The sequence below is a fragment of the Pantherophis guttatus genome, chromosome 2 (genome assembly GCF_059756535.1).
Source record: "Pantherophis guttatus breed Tessera chromosome 2, ASM5975653v1, whole genome shotgun sequence".
Taxonomy (NCBI): Eukaryota; Metazoa; Chordata; class Lepidosauria; order Squamata; family Colubridae; genus Pantherophis; species Pantherophis guttatus.
In genome coordinates this window covers 3798562-3809377 of record NC_142064.1, presented here as the reverse complement: position 1 = coordinate 3809377, position 10816 = coordinate 3798562, and the positions used below count along the sequence as shown (strand labels likewise).

The 10816-nt window shown below is 46.4% G+C and overlaps 1 protein-coding gene across 15 annotated transcripts in view; it reads left to right on the top strand.

Moving 5' to 3' along the window:
• CELF4 (CUGBP Elav-like family member 4) overlaps positions 1-10816 on the top strand; it is a 921337-nt gene that overhangs the window by 818886 nt on the left and 91635 nt on the right. For all 15 annotated transcript variants that reach the window (XR_015732035.1, XR_015732034.1, XR_015732028.1 and 12 more), the window contains 2 exons: positions 5658-5805; positions 6418-6567. Coding sequence is in view for 2 of the 15 variants with exons in the window: in XM_087885501.1 (XP_087741627.1) it covers positions 5658-5805; positions 6418-6567 (298 nt within the window). In the remaining 13 variants the exon portion in view is untranslated. The remainder of the gene's footprint in view (positions 1-5657; positions 5806-6417; positions 6568-10816) is intronic.

Sequence of the window (10816 nt, the reverse complement as noted above, 5' to 3'; positions counted from 1 at the left end):
ACTCCTTTCTGGTCCCAAAGCTGCTTTTTTCAAGAGGCAACTGGACTTTCTGGTTTTTCTTTGAAGACGCTTCGCTTCTCATCCAAGAAGCTTCTTCAGCTCTTTTAGTCCAACCCTCTGCTCGAGCAGGAGACCCTGTGCAGAATAAGAGAATAACATAATAACAGTTGGAGGGACCTTGGAGGTCTTCTAGTCCAACCCCCTGCTCAAGCAGGAGACTCTGTACAGAATAAGAGAATAGTTGTTCATTCCGCCTGTTGTTTAAATTCTTAGTCAATATTTTGGTTTTGTCTTTATTCGTTTTAAATCCTGCTACTGCGCCAAATTGGTTTATATCTTGTAGTAAAATAGGTCCAGATTCTAAAGGTTCCTCAATAATAAATGCCAGATCATCTGCGCATGCTTGGACCTTACATTCTTGTGACTTAATTTTTAATCCCCTTATTTCCGAATTATCTCTAATTTGGGACATTAATGTCTCCACGGACAGAATGAACAGCAGAGGAGACAGTGGTCAGCCCTGTCTTACTCCTTTAGTTGTTTCAAAACTTTCTCTTTTTAATAACCCTCCTAGCCCCTCCCCCCAGCAGCACCCACCACTTTTCATTGGTGGATTTTTAAAAAACCACCTGCTCATCAATCTGGACCATACTTTCCGTGAATGCCAGGTGAACAGGTGGGACCTTTTAAAAAGAGAAGAGAAGGCCACTATTGTGCAGGGACAGCCAAGGACTTCTAATCACACCATCAGCAATTACAAAGAACACTAAATCGCTAATTAAAATGCGAAAGGGTCTTGCAAGAGGCATGTAGGAAGAAAGAGGAATTAACGATCCAGTGGGAAGCTGCCACCTTCACAGCCAGAGATCCCGGAAGGTCCAATGATCCATTCCTTCTTTCTGACTTGCATTTCAAACACATTGAAGGAGCTCTCGTGTGAGGAAGGAAGGGAGGAAGGGAGGAGAAGAAGGAGAAGGAGGAGAAGAGAGACAAAGAGAACAATGAAAGGAAAGCAGGAAGGAAGGAAGGGGAAAGAGAAGAGAGAGGAAGGAAAGGAAGGAAGGAAGGAAGGAAGGAAGGAAGGAAGGAAGGAAGGAAGGAAGGAAGGAAGGAAGGAAGGGAAAATGAAGGGAGGGAGGAAGAGAAGGAAGAAAGGAGATGGAGAACAGGAGGGAGGGAGGGAGGAGAAAGAGAGAGAGAGAGAGAAAGAGAAGAGAGACAAAGAGAACAATGAAAGGAAAGCAGGAAGGAAGGAAGGGGAAAGAGAAGAGAGAGGAAGGAAAGGAAGGAAGGAAGGAAGGAAGGAAGGAAGGAAGGAAGGGAAAATGAAGGGAGGGAGGAAGAGAAGGAAGAAAGGAGATGGAGAACAGGAGGGAGGGAGGGAGGAGAAAGAGAGAGAGAGAGAGAAAGAGAAGAGAGACAAAGAGAACAGTGAAAGGAAAGCAGGAAGGAAGAAAGGGGAAAGAGAAGAGGGAGGGAGGGAAGAAGGGAGGGAGGGAGGGAGGAAGGAGAAAGAAAGAGACAAAGAGACAAAGAGACAAAGAGAAGAGAAACAAAGAGAAGAGTGAAAAGAAAGCAGGAAGGAAGGAAGGGGAAAGAGAAGAGAGAGGAAGGAAGGGAGGGAGGGAGGGAAGAAGGAAGGGAGGAAGAGAAAATGAAGTGAGGGAGGGAGAGAAGGAAGAAAGGAGAGGGAGAACAGGAGGGAGGGAGGGAGGAAAGAGAAAGAGAGAGAGTAAGAGAAGAGAGACAAAGAGAACAGTGAAAGGAAAGCAGGAAGGAAGGAAGGGGAAAGAGAAGAGAGAGGGGGAGGGAGGGAAGAAGGGAAGGAGGGAGGGAGGGAGGAGAAAGAAAGAGAGAGTGAAAGAGACAAAGGAAAGCAGGAAGGAAGAAAGAAGAAACAGAAGAGAGGGAGGGAGAGAAGGAAAACCTGGCTAGAGGAAAAACACACATAAACCCTACGAAGAAGTAAGAAAATAGATACTATACCTTTACAGGGAGGATACATAAGATATGGGTGTGGCCTACTGATGAAAGCAAACGAGCTAGAAATAGATCTATATAGGTCTCCCACCTAGCAGGAAGAGCTTGCTGGCTGCTAGAAAGGAAAAAAGCCCAGAATCGAGTGGATGTGATTCTACTGAGCTGGGGCTGCAGAAAAACCTTGGTTACGTAATGAAAACCTGGCTAGAGGAAAAACACACATAAACCCTACGAAGAAGTAAGAAAATAGATACTATACTATATATATCCCTCCCTCCCTCCCTCTCTCTCTCCCTCCCTCTCTCTCTCTCTCTCTCTCTCTCCCTCTCTCTCTCTCTACTCCTCCCTCCCTCCCTCTCTCTCTCTCTCTCTCTCCCTCCCTCCCTCTTCCTTGAGATATATATATATATATATTATATATATATATATATATATATATATATATATATATATATATATATATATATATATATATATTTGTTTATGTTATATATATATATATATATATATCCCTCCCTCTCTCTCTCCCTCAATCTCTCTCTCTCTCTCTCTCCCTCTCTCCCTCGATCTCTCTCTACTCCTCCCTCTCTTTCTCTCTCCCTCCCTCCCCCTGCCTTTCAAATTGTCATTCTGCTAAAGAAATCTTACTTAATTAATTGCAGGCATTTTGGGCAAATAAGTTATTAATGAGCACATTAAGTCTGCATACATTTGCAGATGAGGACAAAATCCTAATTCTCAAAGAGCAAAAAAGTAAACTTCCATTTTCAGAAACTGGGTATCCTGGCAGGGCTGTTAAAACAGGCAACCGTGGGCTTCTGCTACCTGTTGGGAGGACCAAGGTTAGGTTGAACAGGGAAGTCACCGTCTTTGGCAACAGCAAGTGGAGTGATGGCTTCCCTGCCTGCCTGCCTCTTTCTTGGGAAGCCCCCTAGTCTGTTGAGATGGAGGCCTTAATGCCCTGATAGAAACAGAGAGAGGGAGGGAGGGAGAGAGGGAGGGAGGAAGGAAGGAAGGAAGGAAGGAAGGAAGGAAGGAAGGAAGGAAGGAAGGAAGGAAGGAAGGAAGGAAGGAAGGAAGGAGGAGGAAAGAAAGAGAGATTTGGGAGGAACAGAAAAGGAAGGAAGGAAGGAAGGAAGGAAGGAAAAGGAGGAGGAGGAAAGAAAGATTTGGAAGGAATAGAAAAGGAAGGAAGGAGGAGGAGGAGGAGGTGGAGGAGGAGGAAAGAAAGAGATTTGGGAGGAAAAGGAAGGAAGAAGGAAGGAAGGGGAAGAAGGAAGTAAAAAGAGAAAAAGAGGGTGAGAAGGGAAGGAGCAAGGGAAGAAAGAGAGAGAAAGAAAGAAAGGAAGGAAGGAAGGAAGGAAGGAAGGAAGGAAGGAAGGAAAGGAAGGAAGGAAGGAAAGAAAGAAAGAAAGAAAGAAAGAAAGAAAGAAAGAAAGAAAGAAAGAAAGAAAGAAATTGAGAAGAAGGAAGGAAGGAGAGAGAAAAAAAGAGAGGGAAGGGAGGCGGGAAGGAGGAGAGAGGGAAGAAGGAAGGGAAGGTAAAGAAAGAGAGAAAGAGAGGGAGGGAGGGAAAAAGAAGAAGAAAGAGAGAAAGAAGGACCAAAGGAAGGAAGGAAGGATAGAGAGAGGGAAACCCTTTAATTTAAGGATGGTACAATCCTCGGCAAGGATGGTACGATCAGCCAGCAGGTTTTACAAAAAACACAAATCTGCTCGCAATCTGCATTCCGACTCGCCAAGACCCACTTCCCGAGCATTCATAGAAAATATTAGCCAGTGAATCCCACGCTTCCAAGGAAGACCCATCCCCACAGACCCTTGCAGTGGTTGGCTGCTGCTGGTTCGGACCTGTTCGGGCGAACCGGTAGTCCCGACAATCAAATGAGCTTCAAATTGCTGTGTTTTGAACGCTCGTGCGCGCTCACAGAACCGGTTGCAGCCCACCACTGCCCACCCAGTCTAAGCACATCGTAGACGTTGCGAGCGCCAGCTTTCCGAGTCAGGAAATGTCAGGATTGGCCACCAGGGGGCGCCACCACGAGGAATATTTATCCTGGCAAACCGGCTGTTTCTCTCCAGTTAGGAAAAAATGGGAGGTTTGCCAGCAAGGAACGTCAGAAGGACACAAGACCAGATGAAAATCTCACGCAGCTGCCCTCAAGACGCACAAATTATCACTGCAGAACCAGAGCAGAACTTTACCGCAGATATATAAAGCAGGGACAGAAACCCACGTTTTGCAAAGGGACCAGGGTGATATATAGAATTTATAGATCATTTTATTCATTCATCGGCTTAACTCAAACTCATGCTTTACTCTCTGTTTACAAACTAGTGGCTGGTTTACACATGCATTAGTGGTTTGTAATCAAGGAATTGCCAAGAACCATCATGAGTGACGGGGCAAGGCTCTTATCTATAAACAGTCTATAAACTGGTCTCCTTTTCATCTGGACCTCAATTTGGGGAATCATCCTAGAAAATCATCTCCTCCTCCTCCTCTTCCTCCTCCCCTCCGCTACTGCTTCCTCTCCTTCTCCTTATCCTCCTTTTCTCCTCTTCCTCTTCCCCTTCCTCTTCCTCTGCTACTGCTTCCTCTCCTCTTCCTTTTCCTCCTCTCCCTCTTCCTCCACCTCCTTCCCTTTCTCTTGTTTCTTCTCCTTCTCCTATCTATACTTCTCCTGTTCCTCCTCCTCCTCTTCTGCTACTGCTTCCTCTCCTCCTCCTCCTCCTCCTCCTCCTCTTCTGCCTCTTTCTTCTTCTCCTCCTCCTCCCCCCGCTATTGCTTCCTCTCCTTCTCCTTCTTCTTTTCCTCCTCTTCCTCTTCCTCCTCCTTTTCCATTCTATATGCCTTCTCTCCCTTCTTCTCTGCCGCTACTGTTTCCTCTCCTCCTTCTCCTCCTCCTCCTCTTCTGCCTCTTTCTTCTTCTCCTCCTCCCCCTACTGCTTCCTCTCCTTCTCCTTCTTCTTTTCCTCCTCTTCCTCTTCCTCCTTCTCCTTTTCCATTCTATATTCCTTCTCTCCCTTCTTCTCTGCCGCTACTGTTTCCTCTCCTCCTTCTCCTCCTCCTCCTCTTCTGCCTCTTTCTTCTTCTCCTCCTCCCCTACTGCTTCCTCTCCTTCTCCTTCTTCTTTTCCTCCTCTTCCTCTTCCTCCTTCTCCTTTTCCATTCTATACTCCTTCTCTCCCTTCTTCTTCGCCGCTACTGTTTCCTCTCCTCCTTCTCTTCCTCCTCCTCCTTCTCCGCACTACTGCTTCCTCTCCTTCTCCTCCTCTTCTTCTTCCTTTTCTTCTTCCTCCTCCTCCTCCTCCTCCCCACTACTGCTTCCTCTCCTTCTCCTCCTCCTCTTCTTCTTCCTCCTCTTTTTCCTCCTCCTCCCATTACTGCTTCCTCTCCTTCTCCTTTTCCTCCTCCTACCTATACCTCTCCTCTCCCTTCTCCACTACTGCTTCCTCTCCTTCTCCTTTTCTTCCTCTCCTTCCTCCTCTTCCTCCTCCTCCTGCTCCTGCTCCTCCTCCTCCCTTGAGGCTGGGTTCAAAGTAAGAGTTTTGCACACCCACCACAGTTCTGGCGAGGGGTTTGGGAACCGTCCGGGCGCCGTCCTCTCCCTCCCTCTCGCCCAACTGCCCTGCCAGTGAATGCGTGATATTTTTGCTCTGCTCTCCTTTGTTCCAGCTGATGCAGCAACAGGCTGCCATCATGGCCTCTGTGGCTCAAGGCGGCTACCTAAACCCCATGGCGGCCTTCGCAGCAGCCCAGATGCAGCAGATGGCCGCCCTCAACATGAACGGGCTGGCGGCCACCCCCATGACGCCCACCTCAGGTAAGCATCCGAAGGGCAACCGAGGCAGCACCAACGCGGCCGAGCAAGCCGTCGCAATACAGGCAGTCCTCGACTTACAACGGTTCATTTAGTGACCAAAGTTTTGCCGGCACTGAAAAAAACCCACTTAGGACAGGTCTTTCACACTTACGACCGTCGCAACGTCCCCGTGGTCACGTGATCAAAATTCAGACGCTGGGCAACCGACTCACATTTATGACGGTCTCAACGTCCCTGGGCTCACATGATTCTCTTTTGTGAGACCTCCTGAGAAACAAACTCAGTGGGGAAGCCAGATTCTCTTTAACGACCGTGTTACCAATTTAACAAGGGCGGTGATTCACTTACAATTGGGGCAAAACTCACTTAACAACGGCCTCTCTTAGCGATGGAATTTTTGGGCTCAATCGCGGTCATAAGTCGAGGACTTCCTGTGTACTCTCAACTGAGGAACGCAATTGATTGTTGAGGCAAAACTCACTTAACAACAGTCTCGCTTAGCGATGGAATTTTGGGGCTCAATCGCGGTCGTAAGTCGAGGACTTCCTGTGTACTCTCAAACCGAGGGACGCAATTGATTTGACTCTCTGCCTTTCCTCTCCCGCCCTCCAGGTGGCAGCACGCCTCCAGGCATCACTGCACCAGCCGTGCCTAGCATCCCCTCCCCCATCGGGGTGAATGGTTTCACTGGTCTCCCGCCGCAAGCCAACGGGCAACCTGCAGCAGAAGCCGTCTTTGCCAACGGCATCCATCCTTACCCAGGTAGGACAAAATTTTGGCCTTGGGACCTCTTGCTTCGACCTCTGACCCAATACTTTTGCTGGCTGGGGAATTCTGGGAGTTGAAGTCCCCTCATCTTCGAAGAGACAAGGTGGAAGCTACTCAAAGACCAAAGAAGAACCTTAACTCTTATAAGATAGCTCCATTACTTGACTTCACTAAAAAAAAAAATCCTCCCTTTTATGACCCTGTAATCCCTTAACTCGGGATAGAGTCAGGGTAACTAGTTGGAGCTGAGCATTTACTGGCCAGATGCCCTTCCTGACACCTACGCGGAGTTCACAGCAGATGCTTCCTTTTTATGCCCTAAGAGAGAAATATTTGCTGCTACCTAGGATTGAACTCTCTACCTTCCAAGTTGGAAGCGAGTGTCTTCACCACTAGGCCATCATGCCGCTCGTTACTTGGCTTCATTATTAGCAGATTAATCATCAAAGCTCTTGTTTATATTTCTTACGTGGATGTTTTTATTGTTTCAGTGTCTTTGGAACTATTTTAAAATTTTAGACTTGTAAGCCACTCAGAGTCACTTGATTGAGTTGGACGGCCATAGGAAATGAATGAATGAATGAATGAATGAATGAATGAATGAATGAATGAATGAATGCAGAGGAGGAAACATCTGTTTAAATCCAGATGAACAGACATATCTAAGGTCTATAATTGCACTCAACAATGAACTAAAGGGCCACCATCGGTGAGCTGTTGGGCAGCATTACTTGGTCTGTTGTGTGGATGTTTGGGTGATTTAGGGGTGGGGAATTGTGGTGGGTGGGAGTGTGTTTGGGGATTGTTCTGTGTATTGGACCTGGTCTTTGGGTGTTAAGTGAATTTCGTTGTATGGGTATACTGTGTATACAAGTACAATGACAATAAATGGTATTATTATTATAAGGTTGGTTATTTTCTTGCAGACATTTCATTACCCAACTAGGGAACATCATCAGTGTTAGAAGGGAGTGGACTTTGTGGAAAGGAGGAGGAGGAGGAGGAGGAGGAGGAGGAGGAGGAGGAGGAGGAGGAGGAGGAGGAGGGAGAGGGGGAGGAGGAGGAGGAGGAGGAGGAGGAGGAGGGAGAGGGAGAGGGGGAGGAGGAGGAGGAGGAGGAGGAGGAGGAGGAGGAGGAGGAGGAGGAGGAGGAGGAGGAGGAGGAGGAGGAGGAGAACTGTGGGTGCTTGGTACTCTCTGAGCTTGGTTGTTTAATTGCAGACATTTCATTTCCCAGCTAGGTAACATTATCAGTGCTAATGAGTATGGTTTGCTCCCTGTTTATATGAACAGAGAGCACAATCTACATTCACTATCACTGATTATGTTACCTAGCTGGGTAATGAAACAGCCACAAGAAAACAGCCAAGCTAACAAAGCACCAAGAATAAGAGAATAACAAAGTTGGAAGGAACTTTGGAAGTCAGCAAACTGGCCATTTCTGGCCTCCGGAGGGCCTCCGGGGGGGGCTGTTTTCACCCTCCCCAAGCTCCTAGAAAGGCTCTGGAGCCTGGGGAGGGCAAAAAAATGGGCCTACTGGGCCCACCGTGTCATCGTGTGCCAAAATCGGGCGGGTCACGCGCGCATGCGTGGGGGCGGGGCGGATAGAATTATGGGTGTGGGCACTCACGTGCATGACTCCGCCCACGCTTCCTCCACTTTTGGCACGCGATGGCAAAAAGGTTAGCCATCACTGGTGTAGGGTCTCCTGCTTAAGCGGAGGGTTGGACTAGATGACCTATAAAATCTCTTCCAACTCGGTTAATCTGTTATGATAGCAGTGGTCCAATATTTGAGGGGCTCCTACAAAGACAAGGGGGTCAAATTATTTTCTAAAGCCCCTGAAGGCAGGACAAGAAGCAATGGGTGGAAACTAATCAAGGAGAGAAGCAACCTGGAACTAAGGAGAAACTTCCTACCCGTGAAAGTAATCAACCAATGCAACCACTTGTCTTCAGAAGTTGTGGTTGCTCCATCACTGGAGGCTTTCAAAAAGAGTCTGGACAACCATTTATCTGAAATGTTATAGGGTCTCCTGCTCAAGCAGAGGGTTGGGCTAGATGACCTCCAAGGTCCCTTCCAACTCTGTTATTCTATTCTATTCTAATCAAGGAGAGAAGCAACCTAGAACTAAGGAGGAATTTCCTGACAGTGAGAACAATTAATCAGTGGAACAACTTGCCTCCAGAAGTTGTGAATGCTCCAACAGTGGAAGCTTTTAAGAAGAGTTTGGACAACCATTTGTCTGAAATGGTGTAGGGTTTCCTGCCTGGGCAGGGGGTTGGACTAGAAGACCTTCAAGGTCCCTTCCAACTCTATGCTCCCTTTTTACGGCCCTTCCGTCAAACCCGGATCCTTGTCAAAGCAGCCGAGAAGCCTCCACCCCTAAGCCACGAATGCCAGCTCAGCGCATTCTTCTGGTTATTGTAGTTATTGTTGTGTCTGAATGCCTAATTAATTGCAACAGTAAATGCACACTCTTTTAATCACTGCATCAGCTGTCTTAATCAATCTTCATAATACAGAATCGGTAGTATGGCACCCATGAATTTTAATCTACATAAATTGTGGGAAACCGCTCACAAGCTTGTTGTACCAAATGATATAATTATGGATATAGATTAGGTTTGGGGGAGAATGATTTAAATTGGATTTGGGAAGAAATTGACGGGGGGTTGGGCAGCTCTCCGTTATATATATATTTATTTGTTTTAATCCTGACCTTGCAAAGCCTGTTCTTAAAATGACAGTCTTGGGGTCTCTCCCCCCCATTGTTGTGGCCTCTCACAAAATTGTTGTGTTAAACATTCTCGTTCTGTTGATTTGTTGGGATCACAGCCAGAAAAAATAGAAGGTTTTTTTTTAAAAAAAGTTTTTTTATTTTTATTTCTCATAAATACATTTACATGTACAGTCATTTATCCATCATTTTTCATTCACCTTATCTTTTAACTTTCATTTTTACTTTTTCGGGGCTGCTCTTTTACCATTTACCTTTACTCCAACCTTTCTTCTTCTCTTCCCCTTCTCTTCCTTCCTCCTTCTCCTCCTACTTTCTTCTTTCTTCCTCTCCTTCTCTTTCCTACTTCCCCTTCCCTTCCCCCACTCCTCTCTTCTTCCCCCCTTCTAACCTTCTCTTCTACTCCTCTTTCCCCTCCCTTTTCTTCCTCTCCTTTTCCCTTTCTTTTTTCTCCTCTCCTCTGTTTTCCTCTCTTCTCCTTTCCTCTGTCTCTACTCCTTCCCCTCTCTCTTCTTGTTTCCCTTTTCAGTTCAATCTAAAGTGGTATTCGAGCAGCCCCGATTTTCTAATTATCTTTATTCTCATTTCAATTTCTTATTCGATTAATATTTATTTTTATTTCTATTTTTAAATAGAAGGTTAAAGTGTGTGTGTGAAGTAGAGAGATTGTAGGAAGGGCTGAAATAAGTCTTCTCAGACTTTTATTTCATTTTGCATTTTAACTTTGTTCTGAATAAAATGAAATGAAACTATAGAAAAGGAAGCTTTGCAAATGATAAGTTGATGCTGGGTTCCTGAAAACAGATTCAGGACCGTTTTTCACACTTACGACCATTGCAGCGTCCCCATGGTCCCGTGTACAAAATTCAGACGCTTGGCCACTGACTCATATTTATGACGGTTGCAGTGTCCCTCGGTCACGGGATCTCCTTTTGAGACCTTCTGACGAGCAAACTCAATGGGGAAGCCAGATTCACTTAACAACTGTGGCAAGAAAGGTCGTAAAATGGGGCAAAACTCACTGAACCAACCTCTCACTTAGCAACAGAAATTTTGCACTCAACTGTGGTCTTAAGTTGAGGACTACCTCCTGTACAATTGATTGGCGATGACGGAAATTGTTGTGACCTAGGCCTCCTGAGTCACTAAAACACACGAGTAGTCCCAAAAACCTCTTTTATTACAACAGCTGTGAATTACGTTCATTCACAGCTGAGTCCCAATTAGTTGCAAAAAGTCCTTTGGGATAATCACCCACCTTTATCTCCCTTGACACACTGCCGAAGAATTACTTGGCAAAGCCACACGGAGTCCAGAATCAAACAGAGATGCTGACTGGGAACAGAATTAACAACCTTGCTTTCCTGCAAAGTGCACACGTGCCTTTGCTCCTCTTTTAAGCCTTATGGGAGGGGCCAATCATCTCCTGGCCTTCCTCCTGAGTCGTCCCTTTTGCTTTATCTGCTCTTGCCTTCTGGCAGCTCTGTGCATGCGCACACTAGGA